General features: G+C 39.0%; 1 protein-coding gene across 1 annotated transcript; it reads left to right on the top strand.

Moving 5' to 3' along the window:
* Positions 1-16: 16 nt before the first annotated feature.
* On the top strand, positions 17-17,067 carry LOC127645185 (coatomer subunit alpha). The gene is made up of 29 exons (XM_052128723.1): positions 17-258; positions 765-878; positions 974-1,047; positions 1,134-1,214; positions 1,304-1,380; positions 1,523-1,632; positions 3,572-3,681; positions 3,853-3,952; positions 4,137-4,355; positions 4,447-4,597; positions 4,695-4,761; positions 6,532-6,607; positions 6,723-6,805; positions 6,948-7,173; positions 7,337-7,475; positions 7,592-7,754; positions 10,186-10,332; positions 10,424-10,613; positions 10,692-10,787; positions 10,892-10,980; positions 11,074-11,197; positions 11,297-11,383; positions 12,189-12,295; positions 12,418-12,567; positions 13,147-13,470; positions 13,557-13,667; positions 13,782-13,943; positions 16,250-16,444; positions 16,661-17,067. The coding sequence occupies exons 1-29, from the start codon at positions 219-221 to the stop codon at positions 16,718-16,720; spliced, it is 3,672 nt and encodes a 1,223-aa protein (XP_051984683.1). The 5' UTR covers positions 17-218; the 3' UTR covers positions 16,721-17,067.
* Positions 17,068-17,085: the final 18 nt, after the last annotated feature.

The following is a 17,085-nucleotide window of genomic DNA, read 5'->3' as shown; positions in this document are numbered from 1 at the left end:
CATTTGAATCATCAAACTTTATCTGTTCGCGAGCAGGGACACGGCACAGTTTGAGTTGACTGGATTCAGTAGACGTGTCAGCTACGGAAGTGGAGCTGCAGAAGTACACACGCAAAATCCCTTCCGAACGGGGAATGATTTTAGAATTTAAGTTCACGTAAACTGGAATAAATCTTCAAACATAACTCATTCCTATTCGGTTCTTTTTGTCACTTGAAATGTTGACCAAATTTGAGACAAAGTCGGCCCGAGTGAAAGGTAAGATGTCGGCTCGAGCTCACTTCACTAGACTGATCTGTATACGGGAATTAATACGATATTTTTTAATGACATCTATGTCTGATATGAATCGCTTGATTAATACTCCGTTCTGAAATCATTGTAGATTCATAGGGTAAAGTCTTTTTCATAAAGGCTCATCCATTTCATTTTTACCGCTTACAGTATGTCAGTCGCCGTTAGCATTAAGCTATTATTTGTTAGCCGAAGAAATATTACTGTTAGACTTGTGCACACTTAACGTCTGTAGATGTATACTTCCTTTATAAGGAACCTCTAATGTAAATAATTCAATCATTACCTTTTTTATTATACTATTACTATTATACTTATACTAAGTTTATTGCTGATGATGACGTTTGCCTGTGTTGTGAGTAGGCAGAATGGACTCAAGCGTTAAACCACGTCCATCATCTCTTATGAAATGTAATGAATGGGTTGTTAAAAGCGTACTATTTGAGTGATTTGCCCCTTTCCTATTTTAGGGTTGAGTTTCCACCCCAAACGGCCCTGGATTCTCGCCAGTCTGCATAATGGTGTCATCCAGCTTTGGGACTATCGCATGTGCACTCTCATCGACAAGTTTGACGAGCATGATGGTATGGAACAGACACCCAGCCATCTGCTGATTATTGAGTGCATTGCCTCTTGTCATTTATTCTGATGTCTCATGATGTTGTGAAATGCCATTTAGGTCCTGTCAGAGGGATTGACTTCCACAAGCAGCAGCCACTATTTGTGTCAGGAGGAGATGACTACAAGATCAAGGTTTTTTCATCCATTACCAATATTATCGCTGAGTAACATATTTTCCCCATGTTTGATTATTAATAATTTTTTACTCTGATTATTAGGTGTGGAACTACAAGCTACGTCGGTGTTTGTTCACTCTTCTTGGACATCTTGACTACATTCGTACCACCTTTTTCCACCATGTGAGCACTGCTCTGCTAACGTGTTGATGCTTATGAACGATTCATTGATGGTTTAAAAAATAATCTATAACTTCCATTCTCTTCTTCAGGAGTATCCCTGGATCCTGAGTGCCTCAGATGATCAGACCATCCGCATTTGGAACTGGCAGTCCAGGACATGTGTCTGGTAAATATTTAGATCGTTTTGTAGCATATATTAGTTGTCTACGCAAAGGATTTCCTCTGATCTGAGCAATATTGAAATAATATTACCTTATTATATATTGAAACTGAGTCTAATGAGTCTTATATGTTCTCTCCTTCCACAGTGTGCTGACCGGACACAATCACTATGTGATGTGCGCTCAGTTCCATCCCTCTGAGGATCTTGTGGTGTCAGCCAGCCTAGATCAGACTGTGCGCGTGTGGGATATTTCCGGTGAGGAGGCTTGGGACAGGTTGGCGTGGTTTGGGAAGGCTGGGGAGGTGGGAATGGAGAGAGAAAATGGAGGAAGAGAGAGGCTGCCAAATGGCTTACTCTTCCTCATCTCCTCTCTACAGTGTGTACAGAACAAACCTCTGTGGGCTCTAAGCAAAAACACCTCTTAAAATCTGTAACATGCATAAAGCATCTTCCTAGTGATTGGTAATTAACCCGCTTTTATTATTCTTGGGGAAAGCTGGCACTCCAACTGAAAGTTGATGTTTAATTGCATATTAGCACCCATTTAAGAATTTTGTCTTGCTTAAGAAAGGTGATTGTGAGAGGTGTTTTTGTAATTCTGTTTGTTGAATTATATTTTCAATGGCATTGCTCTTCTTTGATTTCATTGCTCAACCTTTCTTGCTCATTAACCATTTAACCTGCTGCTGTCTACAAAATACAATAACACATTCTGTTTCCTAAACCCTTTTGTGTCCTGTATGGAAAATGTACAAAGCTCTTGCTCTCAGCAAACACTTTGCTTAACATACTGAACTGAAAGCTGGGAAATGTAATTTTTTATCACACTAATATGTTAAACAGCTGCATGTACAATTTAAAGACATGCAAAATAATTGTGTGAAATATTGACAACTAAGTTTTATTAGTGTTCTCTTGTGATATTGCGCATGTTTGACTGTCAAATGCATTGATAGCTTTAACACCATTTAGAAGAAATCTTAACAAAACTGACCTTTTCACTTCTTGCACATACATTACTTTGCATCGTTATCACCTATTTCTAACATTCTGAAATTCAGAATGCAAGTATGTATTATTTTTAAAGGTGAAAAATACCTCTAAATTGCCATATTTTGAAGTTATACTCTGCATCTCCTGACATAATGTAACTCTTAGATCAGTAACATGAAAATAGATGTCATTTAATCATTAAATGACTCTCAACATGGCTTAAATGCATAATTTAAGATATCTAACAATTCATTACAATGCGCTCACAAATGCATGATTTAACTAGATTATATCTCACCTATCTAACACCCAGTGCCCCTCCAGAGAATATTTTGACACGTTCCACCCCATCAATCAACCAGTCAGTTCCATCCCTGCTCACTTCCTGTTAAGCTCCCATACCCCTCAGGAAACATCCACATCTGTACATGGGTTACTAGCTCACCTTTTGTTGGACTTTTATTCATTCAGCAGCTGTTTGTAGTGCTTAGATCACTGACACACATTCTGCTCTCATTTCCTTTTTACATTTCTTTGTGTCCTGACCTGAGTTAAAGGGATAGTTCACCCAAAAATTACAATTCTCACATCCTTTACTCTCCCTTATGCCATCCCAGATGTGTATGACTTTATTTCTTCTGCAGAACACAAATTAAGATTTTTAGAAGAATATGCAGCGCTGTAGGTCCATTCAATTGATTGGTGAATAAAACTTTGAAGCTCCACAAAGCACTTGCCTTTTATGGACCTACAAAGCTGAAATATTCTTCTTAAAATCTTTGTTTGTGTTCTGCAGAAGAAAGAAAGTCATACACATCTGGGATGGCATGAGGTAGAGTAAATGATAAAGTACTTTTTGGGTGAACTTTTTAAATGCTCTTCACTCATCTCCCTCCCACTGATTAGGCAACTCCCAATTAGGCCACGCCCCCTCTGTGTTCTGTTTTGATTGTTGTCTAAATCAATTAGGTGGTGTTGCTTATTTCCTTAACTCGGGTTTAGACCTTATTGATTACGTTTGTTGTGTTTGTGTTCGAGTACCTGTGAATATTTATCAGCCCAACAAATGTTTTTGCTATGATTTTTGCAGTGAGTAGCCGTGTTAATGTTGTTCCTCTCTCTTCCCTCCCTGGTATGTTGGTGTTCCTGTTTTACTTGTAAACGGCTCCCCTGTGTGTTGGACTGTATATGTTGCTTCCAGGTCTGAGAAAGAAGAACCTGTCTCCGGGTGCTGTGGATACAGAGGTGCGTGGCATCTCTGGGGTCGACCTGTTTGGGGCCTCTGATGCAGTAGTGAAACATGTTCTGGAGGTAAGAATTTAATTTCAGTGGTCTGAAAATAATTCAGAACCCATTTTATGTATTTTGAAATGAGGTTTGTTGTTGTTACGAGTTGAACAAACCAACCAACGAATGAGTGATCAAATTGATTAGTTACTGTGCAAATGAATGAATGAATGTTTGTATTTGCTCTGTTCTCAGGGTCATGATAGAGGGGTAAACTGGGCAGCCTTCCATCCCAGCATGCCTCTAATTGTATCAGGAGCTGATGACCGGCAGGTCAAGATCTGGAGGATGAATGGTAAGTGATCACAATGTCTGTTATTTGATGTTTTAAAAGGTTGCTGTTATAAAAATGGATTTTGTTTGTATACAAATTTGATAGGCATTTGCAGGAATAACATATATAGAAAATTCAATTATACTGGAAAATTTAGCATTTTAATTAAGCGTTTTGGTCAATCATCCCTTGTTTTATGTTGCAGAGTCAAAAGCTTGGGAGTTGGACACCTGCAGGGGGCACTACAACAATGTGTCCTGTGCTGTGTTCCACCCTCGTCAGGAGCTCATCCTGTCCAACTCTGAAGACAAGAGCATCCGTGTGTGGGACATGTCCAAGAGGACAGGTGTCCAAACCTTCCGCAGAGACCACGACCGTTTCTGGGTGCTGGGAGCTCACCCCAATCTCAATCTGTTTGCTGCTGGTAGGTTACAAGTTGTAATATATGTAGTTAAGTTGTTTTGGTGATGACATGCAATGCAATGCATTGAATTGTAATTTTGTTTCTGTCTCAGGTCATGACAGTGGGATGCTGGTGTTTAAGCTGGAACGGGAGCGTCCAGCCTATGCTGTGTACGGTAACATGCTGTACTATGTAAAAGATCGTTTCTTGCGTCAGCTCGACTTCAGTAGCAGTAAAGATACGGCTGTCATGCAGCTCCGCAGGTGTGTGGATTTCTGTCTTTCTAAGTGAACGTTGATGTTTTCTCCAAAAGGTATAGTGAAATTCAACTCCTATCAAATGTCTCTTTTATATTCTAAGTGGATCAAAATTCCCAGTGTTCAGCATGTCCTACAACCCTGCGGAAAATGCTGTGTTGTTGTGCACTGTGAGTATTGTAGAATTGTGTAGATGAGACTGAAGCCTGTTCTATTAATAGGGCTGGGTATTGATACAGATTTCCTGATTCAAATTCAAATCACAAGCTTTTGATTCAATATTGATTCATATATGTGTGTATTTCTGTTATAATGTCCATTTTGCTTGCATATGAAAGAAACAACTAATGCTGTTAATTGTACCGTGGACTTTCTAACTTGGTTCATTACAAAATCATTAATTTTACTTGTTGTATCTGATTAGTTTTTCATTATTTTGATCACATTTTAGCTTTTTAAAAGTTTACAAATCCATGTATTTCATAAATAATTGTGATATTGTATTGTGTATTTTATATTTTGTTATAAGTTTATTGCTTGCATGCATTATTCGTGTTTATATTGATTTGTAGAACAAACTGGTACTGTCTCTCTAAGAAAACCGGACGATCTGTATAGAGCGTTTGTAAATTAGCGTATATTTCCAAGAGAGTACTCGAATGACTTTACCTAATCCCTGCTATGCATGGTTTGAATGAAATGTTCTTTTTTTCCTTTTGATAAAATACTGACTGTATAGACTGTATATGTTCAATGATAACATGGCTCCAGACTGCGACTAAAATGGTCGCAAATGCGACCAACAATTATTGATTGCAACAATAATTAAAACATTTTGTCACCACAGGCGACAGTCAGGCTCTGTGCATTCATATGCGGTTTTATCAAATATTATCTTGTGAGTTACTGAATAGATCTTTAGAGAACACACCACCAGAGTATCTCGAGCTGCTTTTTACCCATTTTGTTATGATGAGCTCGCTGCACCGCACGCAACAACAAACCCAGCGCGAGCGAGTCATGACAAAATGACACTTTTTTTTTTTTTGCATTAATCATTTTTTTTTTTTTTTTTTGGCTTGCAAATCATCCGTCACTAAGCTCACAACTGGGAGCGCAGAAATTTAAAAATAGGAGTCCAGTGTGTATTTTGGGTTTCTTTATAATTAAAAGTCCTGCAATATATATATATATATATGTGAGATCCAGCTTTTGACACTTAAGGGACTCATAAACCACTATTGCACAAGGTGCAAACATTCATTGAATCTCAAGAAGGCAACATACTACTATATGTATACTATACTTTGTTAATATCTGCTTATGTAGATTCTGAAGGGCAGTACTAAATAAAAATTAAAAATGTATCTCTTATATTTGTATAAATTATGAAAGGGGTGTGAACATTGAGACGACATGGGGAATGCAAACTTGCGGATCTTCTCAACAATTTATACTGTTTAGTAAACCTCCGATTAATGAATTATTAGCTGTCTTTTCTTCAGCTTTCTATCTTGGTTCTGAATAACAATCTAAACCGAGCATTAAAAACAGCCATTTGGCTCATTAATGTCTCAACACACAGTGAAAGGATCTCGATACTAAACGTCTTCACCACTATACTTACTAATCAATAACTGGTGAGTGACATCTAAACATTCACCAGCCAGTGGCTAACCATAGACATTTTAAGTTGCATAACAAAAAATTTGGTTGCATTTGGTGATTTTACTCGCATTGTAGAATGCAAAGACTGTTCCGCATAGAGTAAAATATTGATCTTGGGATTCAAGAATCGTTATCGATATAAAGATCACTCATATGAAAATCTGGATGCATCAGAAAATCTGTATTTTTACCCAGTCCTATCCCTGCATCTAATCTATCAACTTTAGGTACATATGTTTTTTTTTGTTAATTTCATTCCTTTTGTCCTCCAGAGAGCCACTAACCTGGAAAACAGCACATACGACCTGTACTCCATTCCCAGAGAGAGCGACACACAGAATCCTGATGGTAAACTTTTGCTATTTTAAACACTGATTTCCAAAGCCAATCTGAAGTCAGCACTAAAGTACTCAACAAATTGATTAGCGGTTTTCAGTCTTGCTTAATTGTTCTCTGTTTGTAGCTCCTGAGGGGAAGCGCTCCTCTGGCCTGACTGCAGTTTGGGTTGCCAGGAACCGGTTTGCCGTGCTCGATCGCATGCACTCAGTAAGTGAATGATAGTAACATGCTGTTTAAAATGTAATAGTTTTGAATCTATAAGTGATTCATGATGACTGAGATCATGCATGCAAATATGTGTACTCAAGTTTTATTTAGTTTTTTCATCCTCACTCTTATCCCACCTCAGCTGCTGATTAAGAACCTCAAGAATGAGATTGTGAAGAAGGTACAGGTACCGAGTTGCGAGGAGATCTTCTACGCTGGAACAGGATCCTTGTTGCTGCGAGATGCTGATGGAGTCACTCTGTTTGACGTGCAGCAGAAGCGCTCCCTCGCCACAGTTAAAATTGCTAAAGTCAAATATGTGGTGTGGAGCACTGATGCCAACCATGTGGCTTTGCTGGCCAAACACGGTACAGCAACACCACTAATTGATTGAATACATGGCGATCAAGTATCTTCTCTAAATAAGGAGACTATAATATGTTGAATACTTTGAATTATTTTCCTGGTATGTAAGCAATAACCTGTATTGGATCTGTAAATTAATCTGACCCTCTGCTCTGGTCCTTTAAGCCATCATGATCTGCAACAAGAAGTTGGAGAGCCTGTGCAACATCCATGAGAACATCAGAGTGAAGAGTGGTGCCTGGGCTGAAAATGAAGTCTTCATCTACACCACCTCCAACCACATCAAATATGCTCTTACTTCCGGGTATTGTACCATAGCTAAACCCTACAAATGTTGTTGTGAAGACTTACTTTTGCATCTTTTCAGCCATTTCTGCAAACCTGAAACCAGTATTTTTCAACTCTTTCAAACGCTCACAGTGATCATGGTATAATTCGTACATTGGATCTACCCATCTATGTGACCAGAGTTAGAGGCAACAGTGTCTACTGTCTGGATCGTGAGTGCAGACCACGAGTGCTCAACATTGACCCCACAGAGTACAAATTCAAACTGGCTCTGGTCAATCGTAAATACGAGGAGGTTAGTGTGTATTCTCAGTGGGGATGCACCAATTCCACTCTGATATCTGAAATCTCAGTATCTCCCTATCCGATACCAGTGTTGTTGTTTTTTTGCATATCAGTTTAGAATATCTTTACTTTTTGTGTGAACTAATTGGGAGTACTATTTTATATGTAAAGAAACACAAACCTCTAACAATACATTATTTCAATATGAAGGTTAAGCCTATTTAAAAAAAAAAAAATGAAAGTTTTTAATAGTCTTCTGGATAATGTAGCAGCAAAATTAATTCAAAAAGAATCAATTTGTATTTATTTTTTTGCAAAAAAAATTCAACTTGTGTCTGGACTTTAAAGGATTTCGATATTTTTTTGTTCTGTTTAGTTGTAAGATATCAGTTCACTTTTCGTTCAGTTATTATTTGGAACCCATTCAACTTGAATATTATAATTTGTAAACAAATATTACAAAATTATAATTTTTTATTATTATTGATTTTAGGAAATTAAATACAACAGTAATGTATTTTAATCGTGCACCTTTAAAATTAAAAACCTCAGGATTTTATTTTGACATTCTGAACTCTCCGTGAAGTCCTGTACTTGTCTGTTTGTAGGCAAGTCCACCGTAGTTTAATTCACTTATTCATATTCTGGTAAAATGCTCTTCTGGTGCCGTTCTAAATGTATATTGTACAGTGCTGCTTGAAAGTATGTGAACTTTTTGAGCATTTTGGAGTTTTCTATTGTTTTACCATTATTTCTTTATTTAATCAGAACCAGTATTTTATTTTATTTGAAATAACAAGTCTATGTTTATCAATTCCATATACTATTTGTGAGGAAATCAATAGACTAAATTAAACATATATATTTTTATGTAAACATTTGTAGGTGCAAAACAGGTAAATACAATTTGGTGGGACAAAACTGGTGGCTAAATTAACCAATGAAATGAGAGCTCTTTGGGGAAGAAATTGGGCAGCACTGATTGAAAAACCAGGTCAGTTTAGTCTTACCAAAGTGAACCCATACAGGTCAATCATGCCGAGAGGAAAAATCTCAGAGGACCTCAGGAAGAGGGTAGTGACAGCACATTTGTCTGGGGAAAGCTATAAAATCATCAAACAATTTGAGCTACCGTGAGGTAGATCATCTACAAATTGAGAGCACTGAAATTTACTGCAACTCTGCCTAGAAGTGGACGACATTCTAAAATATCTGCAAGAGCTGCAAGAAAAGTGACCTCTCTTGCTGCATCTGGGACATATGTGCATGCTTCCACAATAAGAAGAGGGTTGCTAGGAAAAAGCCTCGGCTCTCAAAAAAAGAACAAAGCTGCCCGTCTCATTTTTGCCAAAGAGTACCTGGAGAAACCTGAAGCTTTCTGGAAGTCCATTCTGTGGACAGATGAGTCCAAAATTGAACTGTTTGGTCACAACCAAAACCGCAACCTTTGGCAAAAAGTCAACACTGCATACCACCATAAGAACCTTCTCCCAACAGTGAAGCATGGTGGTGGGAACATTAAGATCTGGGCCTTCTTTTCATCCTCGGGACCTGGACAACTCCACATAGTCCAGAGAATCATGAATTCTGAGGAATATTTTAAAATCCTGGAACATAACCTCAAGCCGTCAGTTGTGAAGTTAAAGCTTGGCCGAAAAATGGATCATGATACATGATAATGATCTGAAGCATTTCAGCAAAACAACCAAAGTGGAAGAAAAAGATTAGTGTTTTGGATTGGCCCAGTCAATGTCCGGACATGAATCCAATTGAAATGCTGTGGCAGGACTTGAAGTGGGCAGTCCATGCCAGACGCCCATCCAACCTCACCTTGCATTCTGCAAGGAGGAGTAGGCAAAAATCCCCCAAAGCAGATGTGAGAGACTGATTTATTCACTACAGAAACCATTTGGTTGAGGTTATTGCTGCGAAAGGAGGTGCAATACCCTATTTACTGAAGGGGGTCACATATTTTTGCACCCATTAAATCTGTGTTTTTGTTAAATCAACCACTTTCGTTAAATAAACAATGACAATATATCATTTTCGTTTGAGTCCATTATTTGGAATGTCAGGAATTATGAAATTATTAGGAATTATTTGGGATTATGAATTGGGGTATAGATTAACATTTAATAAGGTTATTAATAGAGTTCACAAACTTTTGAGCAGCACTGTAAGTGAACTGAACTATTGAGCATCTACATCTGAGATGTTGTTCGTGAGTAGCACTCAAATATTGCGCACCGCGTGAAGGCTGAAAATAGCTGCGAGTTCATCACCAGTCCGTCTAAAATGCCAGTATTGGAGCCGATACCGATCCAGGTATTGGATTGTTGCATCCCCAATTCTCAGCATTTTTATCTTGAATCTCTTGTTTTCTGCTTCTAAATATAATCTCTTTTTATATATATATATTTTTCCACCCATAAATTCCTCAGGTTCTTCATATGGTGCGCAATGCTAAACTGGTTGGCCAGTCCATCATTGCCTACCTGCAGAAGAAGGGCTACCCAGAGGTTGCCCTACACTTCGTAAAGGACGAAAAGACTCGCTTCAGTTTGGCACTGGAGTGTGGAAACATTGAGGTATGCAGGAGAAACATTTATGGAGGCTGAAGTGAAGGCTTCATTACTTTCACCATTAAACTTCAGCATGGATTTGTCTCTGTTCCTGCAGGTGGCGCTGGAGGCTGCAAAAGCCCTGGATGAACGTAGCTGTTGGGAGCGTCTCGGTGAGGCTGCTCTTCTACAGGGTCATCACCAGGTGGTGGAGATGTGCTATCAGAGAACCAAGAACTTTGACAAGCTCACCTTCTTGTATCTCATCACTGGCAACCTGGCCAAGCTGAGGAAGATGATGAAGATAGGTGAGAATTGAAGAGCAAGTATGTGCATGAAAGGGATTCTTAAGGATTGTTTTAATACAATTTCTGTTTGTGTTACAGCTGAGATAAGAAAGGACATGAGTGGACATTATCAGGGCGCTCTCTACCTGGGTGATGTCAGTGAGCGTGTGCGAATCTTGAAGAACTGTGGACAGAGTGAGTAATGTCACTGCTACTTCCTAGACAATCTTGATTGCCGCAAATGGTTGATTTTAACGAATATGACCATAATCTCAATGAAGTCTAACACATGTTCTCAGAGTCTCTGGCTTACCTGACTGCTGCCACTCATGGGATGGATGAGGAGGCGGAGGCCCTTAAAGAGACATTTGACCTGGAGAAAGAAATGGTATGATCTGTTGTTTATACCATCAGAGACCAACACCTATGAACATTTGTAGATGCTCAGAATGAATGAGTGGTGGAATCCTTCCATGTGCAGGTGCCAGAGGTGGATCACAATGCTCAGATGTTGCAGCCACCACCTCCCATCAACCCCCTGGACACTAACTGGCCTCTGCTCACTGTCTCCAAGGGATTCTTTGAGGGAGCCATTGCTGCCAAAGGTGACAGAGTGTCCTGGGACACTTTGCATGTTACCAGAGCTTATGAAGTTTGATGGATCTAATTTTGGAAGAATAACTCTATGTTTGTGATTTGACAAGGACGAGCTGGACAGATGGTTGCTGACCTGGATATGGATACTCCAGGAGAAAGCTGGGGAGAGGATGCAGAACTTCGTCTAGATGAAGGTATTCATTTTTCTTGTAGTAAAAAAAAAATTAAAGAGTCAAACATCACTTACTATTGGACATATTTGGGCTTAGGGATTTGAACAAAGCCCTCACTAAATTATTAACTTGTGCTATCGCTTTTCTATGCTATCGGACTTAAGGGGTTAATTAAAATTTTTGGGTGAACTATCTTATCATTTACACACCCTCGTGCCATCCCAGGCGTGTATGACTTTGTTTCTTCTGCAGAACACAATGAAGAAATTCTCAGCTCTGTAGATCCATGTAATGCAAGTGAATGGTAACATAAACTTTATAGATCCAAAAAGCACAAAGGCAGCATAAAAGTAATCCATATGCCTCCAGTGTTTTAATCCATGTAGCATTCTGTGCATGTGTCAAGCACTAGGAAGTGTAATCGAGCTTGAAATTATGTCTAGAGACTGCAATGGCAAGATGTACAGTGAAAAAGTAGTTACAATTTGGTCTAAACTGATTTGACCACTTCAAAGGACTTTGATTAAACCATTGGAGTCATATGGATTACTTTTATTCTGCATTTATATGCTTTTTGGAGCTTCAAAGTTTTGGTGACTATTGACTATATGGACTTACCGATTTGAGATATTCTTCTCAAAATCTTTGTGTTCTGCAGAAGAAAGCACATTTGGGATGGCATAAGGGTGAGTAAATAATGAGAATTTTCATTTTGGGTGAACTGTTCCTTTAAGATTTTTGTCCTGGTGGATGAAAAAACAGATGGGGAAAAAATCCCAAAAATTGAGCCTTTTTTCCACTCATCCCTCATGGTTTCTATTTTCAGATGGATTTATGGATGCTCAAGAGGGATTGGGAGATGAGGGAGCAATTGGAAAAGAGGAAGGTGGAGGCTGGGATGTTGAGGAAGATCTGGACCTTCCTCCAGAACTGGTGAGTGCCCAGTCTTTTGTAGAAGTGCAATGAAAATTATGTCAGTCTCAAATAATGATGTCCATAATTGGGCATAAACAGCAATCTAAGTAACCCCATTTTATTCCCCCCTCATGCAATAGGATCTACCTGCTGTTGGTGGAGGTGGTGCAGAGGGAGAAGGTTTCTTTGTGCCACCCACCAAGGGAACATGTCCCACCCAGATGTGGTGCAACAACTCTCAGCTGGCTGTGGATCACATGCTAGCTGGATCCTTTGAAACATCTATGAGGGTAAAGATGATTTCACAATTCTAAATAGTCACTTTCTCACGGTGGCGTTTGACAAAGACCGAACTGACTTTCTACCATGGCATCTCAGGTTTTTGAGACCGAAAGGAATAACGTAATGAACAATCTACAAAAGTTAATTTTACAGGGTTCTCACATTCATGGAAAAGCTGGAAATATCAGGGAATTTTAAAATGGTGATTTCCAGTCCTGAAAAAGCCATGGGAAATGAATATAATCTTATAAATCATGGAATTTCTATAGTGAATATAAATTTAGCTCTTGTTATGTTCAGCTCTAAAATGTTTCATCACTGTTGTTCCATTCATATCTTTGTTTGGACATTTTTGTGTCTTACTGGAGACAATGGATTGGTACCTGACATACAAATAGAAAACGGCATCAACAATCACCATGAAAGTTGATTTAAAAAAACAAATCCTCATCCAGTTGTCATAAAAGACTGGAAATTGCATGGAAAATACATTGAAATGTATTGGTAAACAGGAGTGGGAACTCTGTATGTAGTTAATTTTTTCTTTGCTATCTCTGATACTCTTTCTTTCATTGTATGTTCCACAGCTACTTCACGACCAGGTCGGTGTGGTTCAATTTGGGCCCTATAAGCAACTCTTCATGCAGACTCTGTCTCGTGGCCGCACCTGTTACCTGGGCCTGCCATGTCTGCCCTGCCTGCACAGTTACCCCCAGAGGAACTGGAAGGATGCTGGGGCTAAAGGGGGTCTACCTGCAGTGGGCTTGCGTCTCTCCGACCTCATTTCACGGCTGCAGCAGTGCTATCAGCTGACCACATCAGGACGCTTCGAGGAAGCTGTTGAACGTTTCAGAGCCATTCTGCTCTCTGTACCCCTGCTTGTAGTTGACAACAAACAAGAGATCGCCGAGGTGTGTGATTTTGATTGGGGTTTGATTCAGGAGTAGTTGTTTTGTACCGGGTTGTATTATTAAACTTCCTTTTTACTTTGACTCAGGCACAGCAGCTGATAACTATCTGCAAGGAGTATATTATCGGCCTTACCATGGAGACCGAGAGGAAGAAACTTCCAAAAGACACTCTAGATCAACAGAAGAGGCTGTGTGAGGTATGTGCACTATTTTCAAATGGGTTTTATGAATGTGTAAGGACTTGGTGTTGTCTTTACATATATTAATGTTTCTCGTGTGTGTGTGTGTTTGCACGCGTGTGTGTGTATTAGATGGCAGCTTATTTCACACACTGCAGTCTGCAGCCTGTCCACATGGTGTTGGTGTTGAGAACAGCACTTAATCTTTTCTTCAAACTCCGTAACTTCAAAACCGCAGCGGGATTTTCTCGCCGTCTACTCGAGCTTGGCCCCAAACCAGAAGTGGCACAACAGGTAAGAGATAATGTTTAGGGGTTACACTTTGGGAACAAGATTAACCCTGGAAGTTATATATATATAAAAAAAGTTGTCTTTTAAGGGTCGGATTTGGGCGAGTGTGTTAGAATTGTTTGTAGCTTAATTTTAAGAACACGGTATATGGTTTGTTCTAATTTGGAAAGCTGTATTTAAGTGTCTCAACATGATAGAAGCCTAGTGGACACTAGAATACATGACTCAAGCTCATCTCCTGTGAGGTTTTGAGTCTGCAACTGGTCTGGGACAAAAAGTTTCAGATCTCACGACGAACCGTTGTGTTATGCGCACTCCTGCGACATGTAGAGACTAGTCGCAGACGCTATGACAGATTTCAAATCAGCTAGATATCTAGATGTCTTATCGTCAGGTGTGCGCACTGTCCCGACGACTGAAAGACACAGAGTCCACAGCCAATGTAATATAGAGAGAGTGCAAAAAAGAGCAAGGTATAGGGAAACGGGATAGAGAAAATAATTAGAAAATAAAATAGAACATCACCCACATCTGCTTATCCGGTGGCTATTTTTTATAAATATTTTTTCCTTTGCAAGTTAAGAGCAAATAAGCTCTGTTGAAAAAGCAGAGCCAAGGTATTGGGTAGCAGGAGACAAAAATTATTGGAAAATAAAATAAAATATCACCCACATCTGCCTACCCTCTTTGATTATTTTTAGCTGTTTTTCTTATTTTGCTTTCCTTTGCAAATGGTTCCAATAAGTGCAAAAACGAGCACTAACCACTCTTTCCCCTTGAAATCCAAACACAAGTGGTCAAAAGAGATGACCAGGTGTAACGGTTATGTCTCACTTGTACACTAGTGATCAGATCACCCAAAACGCTTCTTAAAGGAATAGTTCACCCAAAAATGAAAATGTACTTTCTCACTCTCATGCCATCCCAGATGTATGTCTTTCTTCAGCAGAACACAAAGATTTTTGAAAAAATATCTCAGCTCTGTAGTTTCATACAATGCAAGTGAATGAAGATCAGACCATTCTAGCTCCAAATATCACAAATGAAACATAGGAGTAATCCATAAATCTCCAGTGTTTAAATCCATGTCTTCAGAAGCTATATGTGTGGGTGTGAAACTGTTAAAAATGTAAGTTCTTTTTTTTTTTAACTCTAAATATCCACTTTTACGTCTGAAAGTCACACGTGATGCCTGTTACATCTGTTACATCTTAAAGTGAAAGTTACAGTGGAGATTTTGAGTAAAAAAGGACTTAAATATTGTTCTGTTTCTCACCCACACCTGTCATATTGCTTTTTTTTAATGGATTTAACCACTGGAGTCGTATCAGTTATGTTTATGTTGACTGTCTGTGATTTTTTTTTTTTGGAGCTACAAAGATCTGATCACCATTCACTTACATTGAATAGGCCTACAGAGCTGAGATATTCTTCTAAAAATCTTAATTTGTGTTCTGCTGAAGAATTCAAGTCATACACATCTGGGATATCATTAGGGTGAGTAACTGATATGAGAATTTTCATTTTTGGGTTAACTATCCCTTTAATACCAGGTGCACAGGGTCTCAGTTGAGGACGTGTTGTCGATGCAACCAGTCTGCGATCAGCAGTGTAGAGTGTGTGCAACAGCACGATGGAAAACAAGACTGTGAGTTGCAGGGTGCCGACTGCACGTCATGTTGTGTACTTGCACAAGTACATCCTGGATTAACATCCTTTGGTCCTGGAACATTCCTATCAAACAATAATAGGCCAGTTCATCCAAAAATTATTCTTTACTCACCCTCATACTGTCCCATACTTGCATACTTTGCACAAAGATATTTGGAAGGATATTTTGGTTTTGTCCAGTCGGGTCCATAACTTTCAAACTCCAAAAAATGTCCTTATTCACAAAGTCTTGACATCTGCTGTGTCCTTGGCAATTGCATATTCATGAGAGAAGCTCATTCACACTTCCTCGTGCTTGACTCATGCAGGTGTACTGTGTGCGTTGAATGTAAGGGAGCCTATTGACTTGTATTGATGATATACACCTAAAGTATTCTTCGAAATTTCTTCATTTGTGTTCCGCACTAGAAAGTCATAGACCTTTGAGACCGCATAAAGATGAGTAAATAATGAGTAATCGTGTGATAAATTGATGAGATTGTTCTTTAATCCCCTGACCTGATGTTGATGCACCAGGAACATGCCTTGTTTAAAGGGATTTTCCTAAGTGTGTTATAAGGTTTGTCTTGGATGCAATTTAGATTTTTTTTTCCCCCTTTGCCCATGACCTGATGTTCCCCCTTTATTTGCTTTCTTAGACACGAAAGATTCTTGCAGCATGTGAGAAGAACTTGACAGATGCGCATCAACTGAACTACGACCCCCACAATCCCTTCGACATCTGCGCTGCCTCTTACACTCCCCTGTACCGTGGGCGGCCAGTAGAGAAATGTCCCCTGTCTGGAGCCTGCTACTGCCCCAAATACAAAGGAGAGGTCTGCAGGGTCACACAGGTTGGTGCTCAGTCCTCATAATGCCTACTTAGAGTACTTATAATGCAAACTACTGCACAGTTACAGAACTTTATTGAAGGAAACTCTTATCTGATTAGTATGTGATGAGTAATTAGAAGAAAGAAGCGTTGTTCTGATCATGGAATGCTATTAACTGAAGAATTTGAAGTTTCTCTCTCAATTTCAGAAGCTCCAATTCTCTCTTTTGTTTCTTAGGTAACTGAGATCGGTAAAGATGTGATTGGATTACGTGTCAGCCCACTGCAGTTCCGCTGAGCAAATTGCGTCAGCATGAATGAAAAACGGACATGCTTCTTTCTTGCATTCTATTTTCCTTTTAGAAGATGAAGTACCTTAAAACTTTCATGTGATCTGAGCTAAAGAAAATGAGAGAAAATACCTTATGTAACTTCTGTCTGTGAGTGTCCTTTGCATTATTCTATATGAGGTCTCTATAAAATATCTTTACACTCAACTAACAGAGGGTTTGTTAACCTTCTTTAATCTCTGTACACCTTTAACACTGTCAAAACTGCATTCTCATGCCATATAAGCATACTGCAACTCAAGCTTTGCTTTCCTGTCAAACTCTTGATATATTGAAATAAAATTATGGTAAATAAGTTGTACCACATATTATT

This window comes from Xyrauchen texanus, chromosome 6 (assembly GCF_025860055.1).
Source record: "Xyrauchen texanus isolate HMW12.3.18 chromosome 6, RBS_HiC_50CHRs, whole genome shotgun sequence".
Taxonomy (NCBI): Eukaryota; Metazoa; Chordata; class Actinopteri; order Cypriniformes; family Catostomidae; genus Xyrauchen; species Xyrauchen texanus.
This window is presented reverse-complemented; position numbering and strand designations above follow the sequence as displayed.

Excerpts from the sequence above, each read along its gene's own strand:
- LOC127645185 (XM_052128723.1), top strand. The coding sequence starts at position 219 with ATGTTGACCAAATTTGAGACAAAGTCGGCCCGAGTGAAAG. Across the intron at positions 11,384-12,188 it reads AGAACTTCGTCTAGATGAAG|ATGGATTTATGGATGCTCAA; the intron begins GTATTCATTTTT and ends TTCTATTTTCAG. Across the intron at positions 12,568-13,146 it reads CCTTTGAAACATCTATGAGG|CTACTTCACGACCAGGTCGG; the intron begins GTAAAGATGATT and ends TATGTTCCACAG.